Source organism: Oncorhynchus mykiss, chromosome 13 (genome assembly GCF_013265735.2).
Source record: "Oncorhynchus mykiss isolate Arlee chromosome 13, USDA_OmykA_1.1, whole genome shotgun sequence".
NCBI lineage: Eukaryota > Metazoa > Chordata > Actinopteri > Salmoniformes > Salmonidae > Oncorhynchus > Oncorhynchus mykiss.
Window position 1 is genome coordinate 21,951,699 of NC_048577.1, and position 23,542 is coordinate 21,975,240.

General features: G+C 43.4%; 1 protein-coding gene and 1 long non-coding RNA gene across 3 annotated transcripts; one reads left to right on the forward strand and one right to left on the reverse strand.

The window, feature by feature from the left end:
* Positions 1-615: 615 nt before the first annotated feature.
* LOC118938240 lies at positions 616-12,088 on the reverse strand. Its single transcript, XR_005035496.1, has 4 exons — positions 11,934-12,088; positions 11,303-11,380; positions 2,891-2,983; positions 616-1,697 (listed from the first exon to the last, which is right to left on the reverse strand). It is a non-coding gene; the product is annotated as an uncharacterized LOC118938240 (long non-coding RNA).
* A 4,359-nt stretch (positions 12,089-16,447) lies between these two features.
* Positions 16,448-22,430, forward strand: LOC110485944. 2 transcript variants are annotated; one of them, XM_036940617.1, is made up of 5 exons: positions 16,448-16,686; positions 18,921-19,093; positions 20,084-20,173; positions 20,540-20,875; positions 21,286-22,430. In XM_036940617.1, exons 3-5 carry the CDS (start codon positions 20,107-20,109, stop codon positions 21,663-21,665), a joined length of 783 nt encoding a protein of 260 aa, XP_036796512.1. In that variant the 5' UTR covers positions 16,448-16,686; positions 18,921-19,093; positions 20,084-20,106; the 3' UTR covers positions 21,666-22,430. The 2 variants fall into 2 exon arrangements, with proteins under 2 accessions (XP_036796512.1, XP_021412876.2); XM_021557201.2 differs by lacking the exon at positions 18,921-19,093.
* The last annotated feature ends 1,112 nt before the right edge of the window (positions 22,431-23,542 follow it).

Below are 23,542 nucleotides of genomic sequence, written 5' to 3' on the forward strand. Positions count from 1 at the left end.
TCATATGTACAAAAAGCTTCCCTAAAAAGTTGTGCACAAATTTGTTTACATCCCTTTTAGTGAGCATTTCTCCTTTGCCAAGATAATCCATCCATCTGACAGGTGTGACATGTCAAGGAGCTGATTAAACAGCATGATAATTAGACACGTGCACCTTGTGCTGGGGACAATAAAAGGCCACTCTAAAATGTGCAGTTTATTCATAACACAATGCCACAGATGTCTCAAGTTTTGAGGGAGTGTGCAATTGGCATGCTGACTGCAGGAATGTCCACCAGAGCTGTGCCAGAGAATTTAATGCCAATTTCTCTACCATAAGCCGACACCAACGTCATTTTAGAGAATTTGGCAGTACGTCCAACCGGCCTCAGGGATGAGGAGTATTTCTGTCTGTAATAAAGCCTTTTGTGGAGAAGAAAAAACTAATTCTGATTGGCTGGGCATGGCGCCCCAGTGGGTGTGAAGTAAGAAATCACATGGAAAACGTGGTAAGCAAATTCGTTTTTTTTTTTTTAACTGATTAATTTGTGTAAGACATTTCATAATTCTTGTATCTAAACCAAAGTAGATCATTTTATAGATAAGCTTCAATATGAGGTTCTAACCTAGCATGAAAGTGCATCCTTGTAACTGTGTGGCTAATGTAGCAAAATGTTTTCCTTGGGGTAAGTTGAGACAATGGTCGAGCCAACGACAAGTTGAGTTAAAAGGGTTTTCTTCCCAGGTGTAATGCAATACATTATCACTGGGATAGGAGGTAACAACAGGGCCTGGCCTGTGTAACGTTTGTGTTATTGTAGCTGTTAAGCCTCTGTTAAAAGATGCTTAAAATACAAAAAATATAAATTGTAATTGTGTTGAATTGTGTTTGGGAAATAAAGATAGACATGGTTTTAAAAAGGAAGTATTTAATTTAGTACATACATTTTTTGTAAAATAAGTTGTGCCAAGAGACAATTTGTTTGGGCCAAGCTGTTTTCAAAACTAATGTTTATATGAATTCGGATTATTTCCATGGATACACAACACCTTGAAATATATGTAGAAATCTTTGTTTTCCTTGATGGAATGATGCTGAATGTAAAAATGGTGTATGTAAAAAATAAAAAAAAATAAAAAAACTTACCCCACTCTCCCCTATGTACAGTACTAGGTATATTAGGATGAGCTATGTCAAGAATATAGTACATGTGCATACACAGTGAGGAAACAACAGTACATAAACAGGTGACCCGCGTTCAATGAATATATACTTGGGACATTAGTCTAAAGGTGCAGGGCTGACTACCGGGCAAGTGATGGCTTTTCAACAGTTTGACTGAACAGTCCAATCCATTAGAGTGAAGGAGTACATACTTTGTTGAGAAGGGTAGCGAATCAGAACGCAGCCAACAAGTTTCACCACTCATCAACCTGACGCGCTTTTTACTTGCCTCCTTAAGGAACCAATCTAAGCTAAAAAAAAAAGACGTTTAAACCCCAGTGGAGTGCCGTTGTCATCGATTAGGGCATACTTGATGTTTGTCCTGGCGTTTTTGTTTTGGTTGCCTACGTCAGGGAGATATTCGTAGATAATAAATGACACTGCTGATGCGAACAGCCAGCCGCTCTCCTGAGAGATGGCTTCAGTCTCAGGGTCACAAATGGTGTGGGAACATTGATGGAGCAGGGCGGCCATTTTCTCATCAGCAGCATCCCTGGGAGGAAACAGCTCATCATAATAGGATGTTCATCAATCCTGAAGGGTAATACTTGTATTAGGTGCTATGAAAGGGGCTAACGATCTGACCGACGCTTTGTTAAAAGGAATCTTGTGTGTCTCGCCGCCGTAACGAGCTACTTTCCAGTGGTGACTGGTGGAGATGATCAGAGCGGTGTGTTGGTGGAGTGAGTAGTGGTGAGTCATTTGCGGGTGGCTGGCTTGGGGAGTCTTTGAGAGAGGCGACACGTGGTCACTATTCAAAGTTGGTGTCCAGATTTCCAGAAAAAGTTGAAACCATTGTTCTTTAGCAAAATTAGACTCAACTGTATATCAAAGAAATAAGACCGTGTAGACCCACTCCAGACACACACATTGACCAAACACCAACACCTAATTGGACTGTGCTTTTTTTGGCAAAGAAAAAAAAGCTGTGTTACAAAAAAGCGGTGTTTCCTGTGGTAATACAGTACTTTGATACAGAGAAGAGAGGCATGTCTGCTCCTGTCTGCTGTCATCAAAAGAGGAACCCTCTGTCTCACTAGTCCTTGGTCATGTCTACACTTGACACTTACATGTGACTTCTGCTCTCAGAATACGAAGTTCGCATTGAAAAGACTGGTCTAAACGCACAAAAGTCGCTTTGTTGTCTGATTGTAATCTGGGATGCATTGTGTATGGATTTCTCCTCTGTCTGGATGCAATCAGGCTACCAAAAGCGCATACAGTGGGCAAACGTCATCAGCACTCCTCCCACAAATCTCAGAAAATGTGTTTTGGGGCCCGAGAGGCACCTTTTCATCATAACGTTGGAGGAAATACATTCTTAGCCTGTGAGGAACATGTTTGCTGGCCTGAAATGCTAGCCGGTAAGCTAATATTAAGAAAAACTAGAGTTATGCTAACCCGTTTGCAATCCCTTTAGCGTTGCTTGCTAGCTTGATACAGAGGTTAGCTGGCTAGTTAGCTACAGTAGTTAGCTGGCTAGTTAGCTACAGCCTATTCCAGTTTGTAGAATGCATACTGGCATTTGAATATAGTGCGGGAAAAGGGAATCCGGACACAGTAGACACATTTAGATGTAGACGCATTCGGAATGCAATGATCAGAACTCTAATCAGAATACTAAAGCTGAATGAGCGGGTTAAGTCTAGACGTTTCTTTCTTATTTAAAAGTAAAAATGCACTCACTCCTCCTCCTTCCTCCCTCTGTAGTGTAGACTCCTCCAGCTCTGCACACGTTCCCGTTCCCTCCGAGTCGCCCTTTCTCCTCCCTAACAACATCTGTAGGGGTGAAAGCAGAGTGTAGCGAACAGAACGCCCCGAGGAGTATCATGGAGGAGTGTTCTCTTTACTGCACCATTAGGCCATATTTTATGGGTGAGATTTATGGGTGAAATGGCAGTCATCTTCCCAGGTTAGTAATTTGTAGATTGTGTGCGATGCCAGCAAACAAGGGTCGAAACAGAGTGCGGGCACTGATTCAAATGACATTTGTAATTGGGAGTAACGTTTATGTCAAAAGCTCTCCTTCCTGCCAAATGTTTACTATACCATAAGAAGATGGCTTATGAACCCGAGAGGATACATAACGTGTAGTATGTATATTGAAGAAATGGACTCGGACGGACTGTAAGATAGGTTCAGGACTGTTGCTGCTACCATGGCACACCGGTCAGAATGCAAATGAAGTGGAGAAGGTTTAGGGGGTCACACACAAACACACACACACACACACACACACACACACCACACACACACACTGGGGGGGGGGACTTGTAAGTAGGCAGGTCGGATGGATGGGTTAGGAGTTGTGGCTTGTAAGCCCTTGGAGATTGGAGGTGGATAACAAGGATGTGGTGGTCTGGAAGAAGGACACAAAAGGGAAACATTAGGAACACAACATAAAAGGTGCAGGCATGACAAAGTAGTGCCAGGTGACGATTACAGGAAACGGGACAAACTAAGGAGGCTGCCAGGACTAAACATAAAAAGGGCATTATCATTATTAGCATTATCACTGAGCACAAGAGAGATAACATAGGGCAACGTTAAGGCAGCATATGCGCATAGTATCTCCAACAACAATAACTAGGCACTTACTTAAAATGACCCATTACTCGTGCTCAGGTAGAGGCATGCTGCTAATATGAGGGAACAGAGGAGTGAAAAGGGAGAGGAGAGGTGATTAAGGGAGTGCGAACAGGTGTGAAGGTGCGTGGCCTGGGGTAATTGGAAGCAATTGGAGTCCATGATCCTTCACAACATACTGTATGTAAAGTAATACAATTATCAATTAGAAAACATCAGTTTGAAATTGGCTGTTGTTTTGACTATGGAGATGTCTCCTAGCTGTGACTAAAGTTTTGTGTAGCGCTAAACAGCTGATGAGGGGGTGTGAACTAAAGCATTTTAGAGGAAAATACATTTCATGGCCAAGGATTCTCTTGCCGAGTTGTTATAATTATCATAATCTTATAATTGAGGAGAAATATCCACTTTAGAGCTTGGGCAATAAAAATACCACTTTCTTCTATTAGCGTGAAGTGGACATTGAGTGTTGCTCATCGCCCCCGGGTCAGTATTTTAGCCGTGGGAATTTGCGCTGCAATAAATCATAATATCATAAAACCACCTCCAGCGTCATCTGAACAGCATTTATATCCAGGAACGAAGCCAGAACTAGGGCTATGGCTGTGACCAATATGGCACCTGTATAGGTTTCCTGTATAGGTTTGTGCTGTGTGGCTCAGTTGGTAGAGCATGGAGCTTGCAACATCAGGGTTGTCGGTTTGATTCCCACAGGGGACCAGTATGAAAAAATTATGAACTCGCTCTGGATAAGAACATCTGCTAAAATGTAAAATAGAGCACTACTTTTGAGAGCCCTGTAGTCAAATAGGGAATTGGGTGCTATTTCCAACACACCTATGTTTGACGCAGACCAGAGGGACCAATATATCAAGCCAGCAGGTAGATTAAACAAGGTGCAGGCAAACACTATGGGCTATAATCCTCTACCTCAGCAAACACTGGCCCTGGGTTTGGGCATGGCTGTGCATCGTAGCAGGTAGCTAATGTTGTTTTTGAGCCAGATTAGCGTCCCTGATTCCAACGGAACGTGTCCCTGATCTCCGGCTAGCTAATTTTCTGAGGGATAACCCTCCTTCAAACACGAGTTTAACACTGGGATCCTACATCAAAGCTTCACTGTGTGTGTTTGCTTCACATCAAAGCTTCACTGTCTGTCTGTGTGTGTGTGTGTGTGTGTGTGTGTGTGTGTGTGTGTGTGTGGATGCATGCGTCTGGGATAATATGTGGGCAAACATAGAAGCCGTTTACAATCTAGAGAGGAGACAAAGGAAAACGAGCGTCTCTGAGATGGCCTCTCCTCCATAGATTAGAGGGGATTACAACGACGGAGCTAACTCTGATTAGAGAAAAAGCGGGATGACTTCAGTGGGATGAGTACAGCCTGGTTAGAATCGATGAGTCCTCCTCATATCACTTCAAGGCTGGAGAGCCGAAGTGAAGTGGTCACGATGACGCTAATAATATCGCTCTTGGATTTCTCAAGTCTAGTGGCAAAACTTTGAAGTGATAGTTCACTCCAACGTCAGCCCTCAAAACGTGGTCAAATGTCGAGTTGAGCCCACATCCCGGACCGTCTGTTGTGTTGGTTCCAGCTATGTTTTTCAATTCCAAATGAGTGGTGAAAGATCAGATTCGCCTTAAATCACATGAAGGTTGAGGCATGTAGCTCGTTCTACACACCAGATGCCAGGGGATGTGCACCAATATCAACGTTGGACTGCTTCTGAGGTCTGAAAGAATCTCGCAAACTTTGATCTCCATGCGGACAAAATTGTGCGGAACGACACATCAGTGCATCAAAGGCACAAAATGCCAGCCACCTCTAGGTGAGAGCCATCTAGATTTCCATGAACTGTCATGATTAGAAAATCAATACAGTGGCATTTCAAATATGAGGCCTGATACCCTTAGCAATTAGTCAGCTGATGAAAGAGAGACAGAAATTTGAGCCGGTCACCTGGTCCTAGCAACATTTATTAGGCCAATTTTTCTTGGCAACAATCATTTCAAAGCTATATAGGCAATCCGTATAGGCAGATACGTCTCTTGGCTGCTGTGTTGGCTATGGTCCAGCTAATCATCATTGTGTGCGACTTAGGGCCTTTGTTATTCCAGTGATGGTCAGTTGTAAATGGTTTGATGAAACCATAACGATGAGGCCACAGATGGCGGGGTTAACTTAATCGAGCGCCATTCAGTCTCTTTATGGTCGTACAGCGTCTGTAGCGTCGCTAACGGCCTTAGGCTAACTACTGTGACAATGCGGCTCTTATATCAATCTATATATCGCCATCCAGTTTATGACAACGGTGTTAATTCCCATCAAAAATGTATTAAGTGGAGCGATATAACCTTCAATGACAGCTAGAGACTGTGAATGGATCAATGGTCCCATGGACAGATAACAATGGGAATTTGACAATGATTATGAATCTCTATGCATTGTATATCCACAGAAGAATCAAATGTATACTGAACAAAAATAGAAATGCAATGATTTTACTGAGTTACAGTTCATATAATGAAATCCGTCAATTGAAATAAATTCCTTAGGCCCTGATCTATGGACTGGGCAGGGACACAGCCATTGGTGGGCCTTTGGGAGTCAGGCCCAGCCAATCAAAATGAGTTTTTCCCCCCAAAAGGGCTTTATTACAGACATAAATGCTCCTAAATTTCATCCTCTGTCCAGGTGGCTGGTTTAAGATGATCCCGCAGGTGAAGAAGCAGGATATAGAGGTCCTGGGCTGGTGTGGTTACACGTGGTCTGCGGTTGTGAGGCTGGTTGGACGTACTGCCAAATTCTTTAAAACGATGTTGGAGGCAGCTTGAAATTGAATTAACATTCAATTCTCTGGCAACAGCTCTGGTGGACATTCCTGCAATCAGCATGCCAATTGCACGCTCCCTCAAAACCTGACACATCTATGACATGGATAGCGGCATTCGCGAAAAACTGAAAGAGCGATCCACCGCATTTAACCATGGAAAGAGGTCTGGTTATATGGCTGAATATAAACAGTGTAGTTATTCCCTCCGCAAGGCAATCAAACGGCCTCCCGGGTGGCACAGTGGTTAAGGGCGCTGTACTGCAGCGCCAGCTGTGCCACCAGAGACTCTGGGTTTGCGCCCAGGCCATGGCCATGCACACCTCCAACTCAATCATCAAGTTTGCAGACGACACAACAGTAGTGGGCTTGATCACCAACGACGACGAGACAGCCTACAGGGAGGAGGTGAGGGCACCCGGAGTGTGGTGTCAGGAAAACAACCTCTCACTCAACATAAAAAAAACTAAGGAGATGATCATTGACTTCAGGAAACAGCAGAGGCAGCAGCCGTCTATCCACATCGAAGGGGCAGCAGTGGAGAAGGTGGAAAGTTAAGTTCCTGTGCCTACACATCACAGAAAAACTGAAATGGTCCACCCACACAGACAGTGTGGTGAAGAAGGCGCAACAGCACCTCTTCTACCTCAGAAGGCTGAAGAAATTTGGCTTGTCACCTAAAACCCTGGCAAACGTTTGCTACCTACATTGAGACCCAATCACTGGACACTTTAATAAATGGATCACTAGTCACTTTAAAACAATGCTACTCTAAATAATGCCACTTTAATAATGTCTACATATCTTACATTACTCCTGTCACATATATATTTTATACCATCTACTGCACCTTGCCTATGCCGCTCGGCCATCGCTCATGTGTATATTAGGTAGTTGTTGGGAAATTGTGAGATTACTTGTTAGATATTACTGCACTGTTAGAACTAGAAGCACACGCATTTCGCTACACTCACATATGGTTAGCAGATGTTAATGCATGTGACTAATAAACATTTTATTTGATATGCCACACTTGTCAGGTGGAAGGATTATCTTGGCAAAGGAGAAATGTTCACTTACAGGGACGTAAACAAATTTGTGCACACATTTTTAGAGAAATATGCTTTGTGTGTGTATGGAACATTTCTGGGATCTTTTATTTCAGCTTATGAAACATGAGACCAACATTTCACATGTTGCTTTGATATTTTTGTTCAGTATAATATTCAATGAAGTCTCAGGTCAACTGTAAATGACAGGGATAGACATGATTATGATACTAATTCATATAATCGAAAGACGGTGTAAGTGTAAGTTCAATAGCAAGTGACATGGATAGAAAGTTTTCAGGCTGCCCTGTTTGCCAGTTGGCCTCTCCTGTCTAATTGTCTTCACTGGGCTTTCACTGTTCAGGTTAACACCAACTCTTAGTGGGACATGTCCCCTTCTCCTCTGTCAGGAGAGACCGATATCATAAATATCTCTTTTACACCCATTCAGGGATTCAGGCCCCCCCCTCCCCCTTGATGGAATATTGAGTAGATGGCATTTTAGATGAAATAAGAAAACTTCACTAGGTCTTGAAAACAGATCAAAACAAAGAGCCCAATATTAACCTATGGACATTTGGCAGTGACATCAAAAGAGAAACAACATCAAGAGGGTTTATGGTCCAAACAACCTCACAAAACCTTTACAACTTCTGACAAAGATTGCATAATGCAGAAGTACGTCGACCCATACTACCATTTTACCACTCCACTTTAATAACAAGGGAAAGATAGTCCTGCTGTTATACAGTACAGAATGATTGTGGCATTTCTATCTGACATGACAGAAATAACACAAGTCCCATACGTTTAATGAGATTATGTCCATTCAAGCATGGCCATCAAGTGACAGTCAAATGAGAGGGAGCTCAGGCTAAATCACACTATTCCCTCTTCTACTCAACCCCCCTCTATGTCTGATCTGATTGCAGGTGCCTGTCCGCAGTCTCCGTGTGATCTCTGTCTTTATGCACTGTGGTACAGGCGCTGGGCTGCTAAGGAGCGGCAGGATGGCTCGTAAAGCGGATTCATGACCGTCGCAATCAGAGGTTAACGTGTCCTCAAAGTTTAGGGGCTTAGAGACGGAGGGGCCTAAAGTTAGGGCCGATTGTCCCTTGGGGTCTTATGTGGTCGGCAAACGCATTAGTGATCCATACAAGCCCTAGAGGCCTAGTCCATTAGACCTGTGTCGCTAATGTATTTGTGTCCCTAGCTGGAGTTAACAAATGCCAAATCTGTCATTTCTCAGTGAAGGGTGTGTGCGTGCATGCACAAAATGTACAGTATGTGCTTCTACGTACAGTGTGTGTCTCTGTTTGCATGCATGTGCGCACACACACACACACACACTTGTCTCCACAACCACGCTCCCTACTCTCTAGGGAATAAGATATGGGCCATGGCGTTGGAGATTTATAATATTAATCAGGTTTACTTCAGATATTATTATCCTCTCAATGAAGTTATACAGTGCTTGCAGAAAGTATTCAAACACTTTGAATTATTTCACATTTTGTTGTGTCACTGCCCTACACACAACACCCCATAATGTCAAAGCGGAGTTTTTTATTTAAAAAAAGTATTCAACCCCTTTGTTATGGCAAGCATAAATAAGTTCTGTAGTAAAAATGTGCTTAACAAGTCACATTATAAACTGTATTGACTCACTCTGTGTGCAATAATGGTGTTTAACATGATTTTTGAATGACTACCTAATCTTTGTACCCCACACATGCAATTATCTGTAATGTCCCTCAGTCGAGCTGTGAATTTCAAACAGATTCAACCACAAAGACCGGGGAAGTTTTCCAATGCCTTGCAAAGAAGAGCGCCTATTGGTAGATGGTAGCATGGTGAAGTTACTAATTACACTTTGGATGGTGTCTCAATACACCTGGTCACAACAAAGACACAGGCGTCCTTCCTAACTTAGTTACCGGAGAGGAAGGAAACTGCTAGGGAGTATTTTAAGGGAAAAATAAAGGAATCTTAGAGGAATCCCTGGCTCAGTCTGTTTTACAACAGACACTGTGAGACAAATTAACTTTCAGCAGGACAAGTTGAGGACGTGTTCCCCCCTGACTGGCTCACCATCTCAAGATGATCTGCTAATTCAGTTATATACAGTATGTAGGCTAAAGCCTTCGCAGACCTTGTGCTTAACCAACCTGACAGCAGCTAGCTAGCTAGCATAGCTTGGGGATAACTGAAGCTGGCTAGCCTATCTAGCTAGCTGATGTTTCTGTCATATCACAGTTATGCCAAGATGGCAAGAAGTACAAGTGTCTGGAATGTGTTTCATGAGACCCTTGTTATACAACACCTTACTACGAAAGGAACTTGCAACTTGAAGTTATATTATGTAATGTAAAGACATGTTACCGTGGAAATTATATCAACAGCTGCGAGTTGAATGCCCAGTCTTCAGTCAGCACAGCTTTCAACATAACTGGCTAGTTTTGTCTCGTCTTGAACTCATATCCCTAAATGTCTAGACTTCATGTGGACATTGCACAAACATGGCTAGCTTGAATGTAACTACATTTATCAACAACAACAACAACAAAAATCGATGGGTGTGTTTGTGTTACAAAGACAGCCTATTTACAGCAGAAAATGTTTCATCATATTGATTTACTTATAAAGACAGTACGCCTACACTTTACCTAACAAAGGAAAATGAGTTGTGTGTAGAGTACAACCACAGATAGAACAAGGAGCATAAAAATATTTGGTAGAGCTTCAGCTGTTCCAGAACTAGCATGGCATTCTATACTATGTCTATGGTCTATTCTAAGGATTTGTCTGTCTAACCACACACTTACATGCACTGCTCTCTGGGTGAGGTTCTGTCTTGAAGTCTCCAGCGGGTGAAGAAGTCCCTTTCATCTATGCGATGCATTACAGGTTACGGACAGGTGCAGCCAGGTGGCAGGAGGGGTGGAGTGCACGAGACTACATTCTTGATATGACATAGTTTGCCACAACGCATGGGTTCAGCAGGCAGAGTTCAATAACCCCCCTGTATCTACTGACCTAGCTTCCTCCAGGAGGAAGCTTTGAATCGGTCAGTAGATACAGAGTAATATGAGAAAAGTCCAATTGCTGAACTTCTGTCGATATTCTAAACAAAGTGTTCTGATAACTTTCAAGTTCAAGTGTAGAATAAACCGCCTAATACTGTAGAAGCAGTGTCCTGCTAATATAACAATGTGCAAATTTGACACTTGTCTTTCATCTTCTAATGTCATTCACAGCCGATACATATACTGTACTTATCAGCATTTTGTCTGGTGGTACATGTTAGTCATCATCCCTTTGTAGAGTGTCCCATATAAGACAGTTCCACCCCACCCCATTACATTCAATAATAACAAAATACGATGAAAAGTAATAGATGTGTCTTGTATAATTGTAATGCTGAGTGCAAGGTCTCTCCCAGTTCAGACATCTGTATCAATCTGTCTTTAAGTCAGGGGACTCCATGACAAACCATCTCTCTTGTCCTCCATCGGTAGCAAAGCAAGGTAAGGTTGATACACACAGCACTACGTTATCAATGGCTGTTAGGCGAATTCCAAGACAGACAAGTGATTTTATTGTGACGTATAGCGAGATCAAATGTGACCAACCTGAAGTGGGACTGGTGCCTGGCCACGTACTGCCTCAGCTTCTGCTCCTGATATGGTAGGGGGGTTCCCACGACACTGCTGAACAACAAATTCACCAGGTTTTGTAAGTAGACTGTGAATTCAATTAAATATCATCAGTCAATAGACATAAAGCGAGAAAAACACATTTTCTCTAGTTTGGAAGTAATAATATTAATAGAGTGACTGTAAGCACAGAATAGATTCAGGCCTGTGACGCTGATCTCATAAAAATAGCTGGCTACCTAACCAATCCGGGTTAGTTATCAATATCTTTGTCCGAGTTGAAATTAATTGGCTAGCTAGATAGCTAGCAGGGATCTTCTTAGCTAGCCCGTTTGAGTTGAAACATTATCGATAGCAAGCTGGCTAATGTTACATCCTATCAAACCTTATCGTCAGGCGCAACGTTAGCTATGCAAATCTTCCTCTCTATGACATTACATCACATTACACATTAGGGAGGGACTATGTATTTAGCTAGATCACAGTATCATAGCTATCTAGCTAGCTACTCACCACACACAGCCATAGTGTCATACGTTTGTTGTATGTAATACATTCCTTGCCATCTTGCGAAACATTGTTAAATGTGTTAGAAGTTTGCACCTACTTTATGGAAGCCAATTTTCACTATGCTGAGCAAGTGTCCATGCGTTGCAGGCTTGACAACATGTTCACAACACAGTGCAGCTGGGGGCGGACCACACCTTGTTGTCTCTTTGCAAATTGGACATCATTAGCAAAAGTGGGCATGTATATGTAAATAATCCATACCCAACCCATACTACTCATGACGCGCTCACTTCCAAATCTCGTTTTGGATGAGGCTGACTTTATGACAAAAATTATCTTATTTACATTTTGTAGTCAATTTTGACACTATAATTAATGTTTCTGACTCATATCGATGCTGCACAGGCCATTTATAACCCGTGAAGTTTGTTATAGGAGGCAGTTCCCCTTTATTAAGATGGCGTCTCATGGAGATATAACATGCGCAATTTGAGCTAGTCCAGGAAGTGACGTTTCAGGCTAGCTCAGTGCTGCCCCCTCATTGCGTAACTGAAGTTGAAGGCCGACAGGGGCACTGCAGGCTGCCATTAGTTACTAAATTATTCTTATAACTTATTTTGTGTGTGATTTTAAAATAATCAGTTCAATGACATACATCTGGTATATTAGAAGCAGTTTTTGGTGCCACGATTGTCTTTGATTTTGTATTTTATTTACACAAAGATTTATCATGAAGATTGGCATTTTTCCATTCACTATAATGGGGGATCCTGTTTTCTGCAAACAATGCCTGCAGTACCACGGTCGCCCTTGAATTTCCGTGGCGTCAATGAGAAGGGGCAGAGGGCAAATCAAGCTTCATACCGCATCGCCGTGAGCCTCTCAACTTTTGTAACAATGCAGAGGGCTCTGTATAGCTCCGCATTGACATGATTGGTTGACGGTAGGTGGGGGCGTCCCCCCAAATGTCCCCTCCTTCTTTCATTTGAATACAGTACAACTAATTTCCTTTAAAATAGCTTTCTTCTTTGAAGGGTTGTTTTCACACTTTTGTTTGAGTTCTTAGATGTTTGAAATCAACTCTTTCGTGATAAAAAAAAGGTCTAAAAACAATCCTGAGTACAGTAACCTGCTGAGGAACTACTTTGGAAAGGGACATACAGGACAAAATGCATATCAAGGACAAATGGTGAGAGGTACAACCAACTCTTTCTTGACCTACCACTCACTCCGTCACTTCTCCATGAAACAACAACAAAAAGTCCACTTTCTTTTCTTGAAGCTTTCCAGGCTTGAGGGGGTAGGAAATGTGGTGGGAGTTGGTCAACGTTCCATCTCATTTCAAAGATGCCCCAGTGCCCCTGAAGTGGACAAAACACAGAGAAAAGCTCCATGGACAGATGGAGGGATGGACAGATGGAATGGAGAGGGAGAACAGTTACTCGCTTGCCCTTTAGTTAATGGACCAGGCCTAAAAGCTCCTTCTCCTTTCAGCCGCTCAGAGGCAGCCAGAGTACAGAGGTCAGGCAGCCATGCAGGTCCCATGTAACAGCTCTCTGGCTGTGTAAGCTAACCATCCTATTTTATTATTGATTTGTCCAGTCCTAAGAGAGAGAGAGAGAGAGAGAGAGAGAGAGGGGGGGAGGGAGGGGACAGACATTAGAAGACCACTTAAGAAATTCAGCCAGAAAAAATGACTAAAAGCTCATTCATTGACCTGTCACTGCTCAGAGGAGCTGAGTTGGTCTGGTTTAAGAACAAAACTGTAGTTACACAAAACTGTCCTCCAAACTATTGGTGCCAACTTGGTGCCCATCAGAATTGTACATCTCAAACCAAGTTAGCTGAACTTTGCAGAAGATTTGTATAGCTTTGGCTTTAGTCGTAATAGTCAGGGCCTAAGGAGTTGAATGACGATTGGTACTTTGGAGTGTACTTTTGACTTTGTCCCTCAGCACTCTGGCTCATGATATATGGGAGAGGTGTGATTCATACAGTAAGCTGACCTAGTACAAGCTTAAAACAGCCAGACAGGGATATGTCCAAAATGCCAAAAGGGGAGAAGGATGAGGCGGAAGGGCATAAAGTACGCGCTTGGTACCGATAGGCCGCTGTCGCCTCTGGTCTAGGATTACCACGGAAATGCGATCGTAAATCCACCTGACTAATCACCATGACGACGACCCAGAGTGCAGGAACTCAATCCACAGCCTCACTCCCAGTGTGGAATTAGTGTCAACTTTCGAAAAAGTTAACTTAACGACTTTATGAACTATCTCGGCAAAGTCGCATGAGTCACCTACATTAGAGCTGGATCATTTTAGACACCATTATGGTGCGTTTTGGGGGTAATCTGGCCCAACAGAAATTAAGTATCGGATGAGTGTCGACAAGCTGTGAAAATAAACTGTAACTCAGTGTGTCGTGCCAGGGCGAGAGACAGAGATAGAAAGAGTCACCACATTCTGTCACTTGCAGAGAAACGGTTGCCTGAAAGTGTGAAATGCAGTGTGGCGTCGTTGGCAAAGGTTTCCCGTTGTCGGTGGCAACAACACTTATTATTAGACTTCCTGTTTTATTCAAAGCACATTGCTTGTTTCCTATGACATAAGGTTGCCATGCTGGTGGCAGACCAAACAATGGAGCATTAAAATGAAGATGCACTGAGGAATATACACACTTATCAGAGGAGAGGCATCCACGCAGCACATTGCTATATCAACTCGGCCTAGTGTGTGGTACAGCACAAAAGGTCAGAGCACGGCAGAAAATCTCTTCGTCTCACGCTACCACTGTGTTCAATCTCACATGTAAGCGTGGTAGTGGGCTGGTGATGAAGCAGAGAAGAGGGTCTCTGTTCTGTAGCGGTGTATTGTATTGTTTTGGTGGAGATGTAGCCTCCATGTTATTAAAGCCTGCAGCGTGTTCTATATCTTCGTTGTTGGCAGCTAATGCAGTGCTGATGTGGGAGGAGAACTGATGCCCCTAGAGCGGAGACAGTAAGCCTGAACACCCACACACAAAGTAGACATACATCCAAACACACACGCGCGAGAGTACACCATACGCAGTACATACACAGACAGAAGAACTGCCACACACACACACACACACACACACACACACACACACACACACACACACACACACACACACACACACACACACACACACACACACACACACACACATCAGTGAGACCCTGCCAGGCTCCTCTCTCTTTGCCGTTGTCTCCCACCCTGGGGGGGGTGTTCCACTAGAGGTCATCCACCACTGAGGGGTCAAGGTATAGTCAGAATTCCACATGCATATTGAGTTGCCTCACACCCACAACACTCAAGGAACAGTTTGGGGGACCTGACCTGTTTCCTCAGAGTAGAACGGTTACAGCTTAAATACAAGCTCGGAGCAGGAGAAAGGCTTGTCAGGTACAGTGGTTAGTGATTTACTCAGTTTACAGAGTGCAAAACGCCCATGGACAGTCTGACGGGCACTTTGGAGTGATGAGCGTAGGTGTGTGTCACGCTAACGAAGAGGGTGATTGTTTTTTTTTAAACTCAGGAAACAATGTGGCATGAACATTCGCTAATGAAATCTCATCTGTCTAGCTGTGTGATAAAAGATGATTCAAGCTAAAAGGGTTCAAATGTGTTTTTGAACTTCGCAAACTCTCGAAAAACGTTTAGAATCTCAAAAGGTTCTGTTACTGCAGGATCATTTGCAGAACATCTGTGTTTTCACCCTTGTTCTACAACATTAATAAGTGTATGAGTTACTTGAATATGCTGGCTGTAAAGATTCAGACAAAACACCGTCATAAACTTTTTGTCAGGATTTGGCCAGGGTTGTTCCGGTTTTGGTCACTAGATGCCCCCATTGTGCTTTTTGACCCTTTTGTTTTCCCTTGTTTCCAGTTATTATTTGCACCTGTGCCTCGTTTCCCTTGATTGTATTTAAACCCTTAGTTTTCCTCAGTTCTTTGCTCTGTGTTTGAATGTTGGCACCCAGCCCCAGTGATGCTGTGAACATGTGTTACTCCTGTTGGACTCTCTTGTGGTACTCTGTTTTTGTTCTTGTTTATTTCTTTTTGATTATCTTTTGAGTCTTTTTTCTGCTGTACCTACCACCTTGTGGATGTACCCTTTTTGACTTGGAGGATTACCTTTGTTCTCTTGGAATTACTTTTGATGTTGTGGATTTATATTTTTGCCTGAAGAACTTTCCTTTTTACTTTATTAAAACACCGTCTCAAGTACTGCTGTGTCTGCCTCATCTTCTGGGTTATGCCGACTATTAGTGGCTCAGTTTGCTAAGTGACTGTTTCTCACACCGGAGACCCGAGTTCGTAACCGGGTCCTGACACTTTTATTACCTAGTATACAGAAACATTCTATCCATTTGACCACGTCTAAGCGATGACATTAAAAAAAGTTAATACTGAAACCTATCAAGTGAAATCACTTCATTCTCATGAATAAGCCAATCACGTGAGTGGGAGTGATATCTGCAACAACACTCTCACCCCTTGATGTTGGCACCCAATCAGAGGAACAGCTCCCATTACAACTTCATATGCTAGTTTCTCTTGACTTAGCATTAACTTATCACACTCTCTGCTACACACACGTTCTCTCACTCTCTTTCAGAAGAGCTGCAAGAGGTAGTTATGAGACACACCTTTCTCAGAGATAAGTACAGCAGCCACACAAAGCCTCCTTACTTAATCATTAACGACCTTGGTATGTAAAGAAACCTACAAGGAAATGGGAGGACTAATTTTAGCAGGGGCTCAGAAGGTATCAGACAGAGTTACTCAAAGAAGCAAGGGACAAGCACGTCTTCATATTGGGGTGAGTCAAGTTATGCTACTGTATCTGTCAGACCTATGTCACCAGCAATATAACTTATCTAGCTGTACTTTTAATGGCCCAGTGCCCTCAAAAACTTGATTGTCCTGTGTTCTATATAGACTGAGTGCACGAAACACCTGTTCTTTCCATGACAAACTGACCAGGTGAAAGCTATGACCCCTTCCTGATGTCACTTGTTAATTAAATCCACTTCAAATCAGTGTAGATGAAGGGGAGGAGACAGGTTAAATAAGGATTTTTAAGCCTTGAGACAATTGAGACATGGATTTTGTATATGTGCCATTCAGAGAGTAAATGGCCAAGACAAAATATTTAAGTGCCTTTCAACAGGGTAGGTGGCAAGCACACCGGTTTGTGTCAAGAACTGCAACGCTGCTGGGATTTTCACGCTCAACAGTTTCACAGTCTACCACCCAAAGGACATTCAGCCAACTTGTCAAAACTATGGAATGGGATGGAGTTTTGGCCTTTCCATGGTGACATCAACATGTGGTAAATTAGTTAATAGACCAATAAGAAAGACTGTTCCAAACCTCTCTGCCAATAACAGCTAGTTTTCAGTTTCCCACTCAGAACACTCCCAGACAGTCCTAGCAAAATTCTTGCTTGAGAAATTGTTCTTTGCTAAGAAGCTATTTTTGTTTATTGCTTTGAACTGAACAAATTGGAAGGACACATTTTACATAAAGTATTTCATGGAAATGATAAATGAGCCCCATTGAGCACAAATTAAGGCCAGTCTACACACCACATGAGGAACAGAGTTTTACTGTGTGTGTGTTGCAAATGTATTTCTTGCACTTGATGCATATGTACTGTGTCTTCCTGTCCTTCTTGGGTTCATACGCATTGCAGCACTTCTTCTTGTTGCTACAGGCTGCAATCTAGAATGATAAACACTTAGTTCAGGAATTTTACAAACATCTCACTCACTCACATATAGTTGCAGCAGGCCAAGTCAGACACACAGGCAACAACATCACTCACAGTAACTTCCGGTATTGGAGTTGTTGGTTCTGTGGGTCGGGTGGATCGGGCATCAGCATCCTCCTCCTGAATCTTCCTCACGATGGCTGCATAAGCTGGGGTCCTTGGGATATGTTGCCTCCTCTGGATTTGAGGTCTTACCAATGCCTTACTCTTCGAGAAAGAGCCGTCTCTGCACATTCCCTCTGTTCCAATCTGGGTTTAACGCGATCCAGATGACAAAGGCGTTGTACGCCGAGATGTCCAAGATGTTGAAGAATATTACAAGTGTCCAGCGTAGGGTTCTTCTTTTTCAGCTGTGGCCACAGATTCTCCCATCCCTATGCAGCGTACTCATGAGTACCAGATTTTTGCCTTTCTTTGTCACATAGGACACTAGGGACGTGTCGGCCGTGAACACAAACTTAGAGGAATTGATAGGACTGCTCCGTGTATTAAACAGCTGAGGTGGGAGCCCTGGCTTGTTTTTTCGTATTGTTCCTACCATCGCACGCTACCTCTTGAAGCTCCTGTCCCAGCTTGTGCAAAGTAAAAAAGTTATTGCATGTGATGTTGTGGCCCGCATCCCTTGGCTCTTCTCAGGGGCTCCTCCATCTGGCTTCCCCGGGTACACTTGCAAGTTCCACGCATATGATGAAGCAGCATCACAGGCAGCCCAGATCTTGATTCCATATTTTGGGGGTTTAGGCAGTGTGTATTGCCTGAAGGGCAGTAACGTTGGGCCCAGGGTTGTAAAACAGGGGAAGGCGGTCCACCCACTTGTCCCACACTGACCTGATTGCAGCTAGCTTTTCTCTCTGCCGCCGAGCTGGTCTGATGTCTCAGTTATCAAAGCAGATAATCCTGGAATTTATGTGGAAGTTTTCCGGAGACATTGTTGCACTGAAAAGTTCTCCGGCAGTTTCTGCATCCCACAGGGATTCTGTGGATTCCCCATTGGATCTGAAAACACCAGCAACGTTAAGAAACCCAAAGTATGCATGTAAATTAGTTTGGTCCATCTTCCATCTCTCTCCAAAAACACGCCTTCCCTTCAAATGAGTGCAGTCCAGAATGATTTCCTGGATGGTGTCTGGGATGAGCAGTTCAAAAGAAGACTTTATGTTCTGCACATGAGTAACCACCATCCGTGTCGGCCCTGGTTGCATCCATTTGCAGCCGTGCGGGGTGGCTCATTCCTTGGGCTAGAAGAGCATCCAATTTCATCCATATTTCTCCTCCTGCAGGCTGCTGGTTGCTGACGGGCTGGCTGAGGGTCAATCTCATCCTCTTCTTCCAACTCACTGTCAGATTCCGAAGTGAATTCTTCATCTTCCAAAGTGGAAGACGGTCCTTCCACACTAGCTTCTCTCTCTGCAAAAATGATTTCTAAGGCCCTCTGCCATACTGATTGATTGTGGTAAGGAGCCCCACATGCAAAGCTATTTATTTGTGTCCCTTCCCCAATTTGCACCTGGCTGGGGTAGATTGTGGGAAAATACTGCATTTTTCCAATGTAATGAAATGTATTGTAATAGCACTGTGCATGTTCCCACAAGACATTGTAGTTGCACACCCTACAAAGGGTAAAGAGTGTGGGACAAGTGGGAGACAGCATCAATAACCTATCTGTCTCCCTGCCGATGTTGAAACAGCAGGCCCAGGGAGGAGGAAGACCGAGTGAAGGCACACAGTATTTTCTACATGTTTTCACCTACACACACTTTTATTAGCCTCGGGTCCAGTGGTCCCAAACACCACATATGTAATATACACTACCAGTCAAAAGTTTGGACACACCTACTCATTCCAGGGTTTCTTTTTTTTGCTATTTTCTACATTGTAATAATAGTGAAGACATTAAAACGATGAAATAACACACATGGAATCATGTAGTAGCCAAAAAAAAGTGTTAAACAAATCAAAACAGATTTTATATTTGAGATTCTTCAAAGTAGCCACCCTTTGCCTTGACAACAGCTTAGTAGACATTGAAAATGGGTCCCACAGACCCGAGCGATACTGAGATCAACATGGGCTGCATTGGACCTTTAAGTAAAAACTATCGGTCTGTGAAGCAAAATATTACACAGTGCACTCCGCTTATAAGAACGATTTAAGACTCCGTAGGACAGAAACATTCTGATACAATGTACAGGTATTGGATCTTAATTTGAACCAGTTTGCTACAGCAGGAAAATGATCAAATACACTATGTTTTACATTTCTTGCAATGCAGGAAAGTTCTCCTGCAACAGGATCCTACATCTGTACGTCTCTTGAAAGGATCAATCAGTTAAATGAATAAGTGCACTGTGTTTGCAACAGGTGAAGGTGAATATCAGGTAGACTGGGTGAGAGTGACATACTAGTGTAACATGACCAATGTGTAACTTGTGTGCGTCTATAGGAGATCAAGTCAAGAGAAACAAGATGGACCTGCTAATCCAGCAAACGGTGATGCTTTGGCTCTCTGTTGCTCGCACACTCACAACAGCAGGTAAGCAACTATAGGCACCCTGGTCCTCGAGTACCCCCAACAGTACACATTCTCATTGTAGCCCTGGACCAGCACAACCAGTCAATCAACAAGTTATCTTTACAAGCTGAAGTTTGTAACTTGCAGTACTAATACACAGCTGACCATAACTACACAGTTTCTGAAATTATATACTGTAGATGATTTGTATTTCATGTGGATGGGTCTTTGGTACTTGCCAATACAACAATGTAGCTTGGGCCCCCACACTAGTAGGCTCATAACACAAAATGGAATGGCTCGAGTCAGGAACGAACATTAGTTGAGCACAGTCATTCCAAGAGAGCTAAGTGAAGAAACTAACTCCAATATCTCCTTAATCCACAGAGCTGGTGAAGCTAAGCACTGTTGACTCTGTCATTGTGCCATGTCACCAGCGTGTAACCCTCCGATGTGGCATCACCACATTACAGGAGGGGCTGTCGATCAAACATCTGGCCTGGGTCCGCCAGGACGGCATGCACCTGTGTGACGTTAACGGAACTGGAGTGACCGGGACCCACTCAGGGAGCACACCTAGTACCATGGAGTGTAGTTATACCCCGCAGACACAGCTGACCCTGACTCTGCTGCAGGTACAGCCACTGGAGCGGGGAAAGTACTTGTGCAAGCTACGCTCCAATCACGGAGTAAAGGAGGCCACTACAACGGTGGAGCTGCAAGGCGAGTGTCCTAGCCCATTCTCACTCGTGTAATACTGTCATAACCTAGACATCTGTCATGCATGTAGTCCAATGCCATTGACCAGAGGATGGTGGGAGGAGCTATAGGAAGACTGGCTCATTGTAATGGCTGGAATGGGATAAATGGAACGGTAGTCATGTTTGATTCTGTTCCATTAATTCCATTCCAGCCATTACGTTACAATGAGCCAGTCCTCCTATAGTGGACATAGCTAATGGACATTGCCTAACCACCAGGAAGTACAAGGGACTTTACTGTGCCTCAACTGAGAAAAATGTATGACTAATGGTGTCAGGGGGCTTACGGAACTGTATTGCACCATTTCAAGAACTCTCCAACCTCAGCCATATACTTTGTGTTTAATTTTTAAAAAATCTGTTTCCATTCAGAGTGCTACAGGGAGGCCCAGCCCAGTGTCAGTGATGAGGGCCCAACCTGCCGCTTCACTGGGGTCTACCCTGATGGAGAGGTGCACTGGTTCCAGGGACCCAACAACGTGACTGGGGACTCTACAATCAACACTAAACAAGTGGAAGATGGAGCGTCATTGACTATAACTAGTTCCCTGAAAAGAAAGACCGTCTCTGGGGAAGGGGCCTACAACTGCTCCCTGTGGATCCCCAGTACCGGAGCCTACCTGACCAGCAGCTTAGTGGTACCAGAGCATAGTAAAGCAAAGGTTGTGTGGCCCAATGCCAGTGGGGCAGGGTCCATTGGTCCTTTGTGGAAACCTTTTCTATTCCTCCTGAGTACTCTCTTCCTGGTGTGATGTCTTGAAAACAAACATTGACAAGCAAGTGGATCATTTAATAAGAATATAGAAGAGCCATTGTGTGAGGTTCCTTTCATGGTCCAAAGGTTTCCTTGGCTGCGTAGAACAAGGAAATGATAACCTGAGGCTGGTAACCTGCTGCAAATCAACCTATTGTGAACGCACCCTTGTTGGTCTGCCAGTGCCCGATGTTAATTAGATTGTTAATTAAAAACAGCAAATGGCAGTAGAAACAATAACAAAGCTTACTTCCTTCCCGTTTCGGTGAAAAGCTGAGGGATGGGGCCGGAGAAATGTAACCACTCTCAAATTCATAGACAGTGCTTTGGATGCATGGCCTGACCATCCATGATATCAAAATAATTAGTTTTAACAATGTTTCGAGGCTATATAGTGTTTTATTAAATTGGAGTTAAACAAGCTTCTGATGGTGTAAGACAGTTGCACTAAGCTCATGAGGCATTTGTAAGTTATATTCTTCAAGAATGAATGTGTACATATATAAAATTTAAAAAATGATGTAACAACTACTGATTGCCCCTTTAAGGGCGTGACCTTTTGTAGAAAAGCATTCCTGTTTGCGTTAATCAGAGATCCCCTTACTGTTCGGCGTGCTTTGGGCGGACAGGAGCGGTGGTTTAATTGGGTTGATTTTCTACGTTTGATTGAATGTGAGTTGTGCGAGAAACGTATTGTTAGTAATGATGTCTGTGAGGTGATATTCCTGCTTAGGATGGATGTAAATAAATGGCTGCGTCCTGATTATTGTCTGAGTCCCATGCTCCACTCCTTGATACAAAGTGTATTTTAGATTTAGTCCTGAGGACCTCCTCTTGCCAATAACAAAAAAAAAAGTGATGTAGGACTGCTACAGGAATTGAACATTTGTGTAAACTCTCCCGCACTACATGTGGCGTAGTCCGGTATCCCTAGTTGGGAGGTGTTACATCTCGGCGGATAGTCTGCAGCGATGGACATGGCTCTACCTGTTCAGCGGTTGCGCTGTTACAATGTGCAAGAGGGCCGTTTCTCTTTTGTGTATCCCCTGTGTTCTGCTGGCAAGGTGGTCCCAGGTTCTCAGCTGTTGCTGGAGTGCAAGAGCCCAAGATGGTTCCAACGGGGGGGCAAGGTGCACCAGGACCATCGCACGTTAAGTAGACATTTTAGAATGTTTGGGCATTACTGCTTTTAAAACATTAGTCACAGGAGCTCCAATGATGTCATAGGGGGGATTTTTAGCTCTTCTATGAATTGATTTCTCACTGATCTTTACATGCTCTCACAAATGCCTTGCCTTAATGGATTGCTAATTGCCCTTTATTGATTGGGTGTGTGTGCTGTGACTTGGGAATTTGCTGTACTTAATTGTATCAACTTTTTAACCACCCTTCCTGTGATTGGAGCTTCCCTGAACTAGGCTCTTTCATTGCAGTTCACGCCCTCTGCCTCCTTTTATAACCTGTGGTGCACCGGTGTTCAAGTGGCAAGCACCTCTGGCAGTGTGGAGAGCAGAGGGTACAAGATTCAAGCTGTAGTACAATGTCTGAAGCTAGCTCACAGTGGAGTCCATCCTGAACATAGTTTGCCCTGCATTCATTGTTGTCGGCTATCTTTTTTTTGCTAGTAGGGCCACTCCCTCTCCAGATAGATTCCTTATGAGGATGAAATGATGTAACCTATTGCTCTTAAAGAGACAGTGATGTGATTGTAGTCCTAGGTATTATAATTGTCTTGTCGTGCACAAGTCACCATCCGGGTATTTATTGCTATTTATACTGGTAAACAAAAACTGTAGTTTTTAAAAAAATGTATCTTCAAACGGTCCATTACATTTGTGACAGGCCACCTATTGAACAATTCCCCCTCATTAACAG

What these genes read in the sequence shown, in the direction of transcription:
- LOC110485944 (XM_036940617.1), top strand. Translation starts at nt 20,107, where the DNA reads ATGGACCTGCTAATCCAGCAAACGGTGATGCTTTGGCTCTCTGTTGCT. An exon ending in TCGCACACTCACAACAGCAG is followed by an intron (nt 20,174 to 20,539) that starts GTAAGCAACTAT and finishes CTTAATCCACAG; the next exon opens with AGCTGGTGAAGCTAAGCACT. An exon ending in TACAACGGTGGAGCTGCAAG is followed by an intron (nt 20,876 to 21,285) that starts GCGAGTGTCCTA and finishes GTTTCCATTCAG; the next exon opens with AGTGCTACAGGGAGGCCCAG.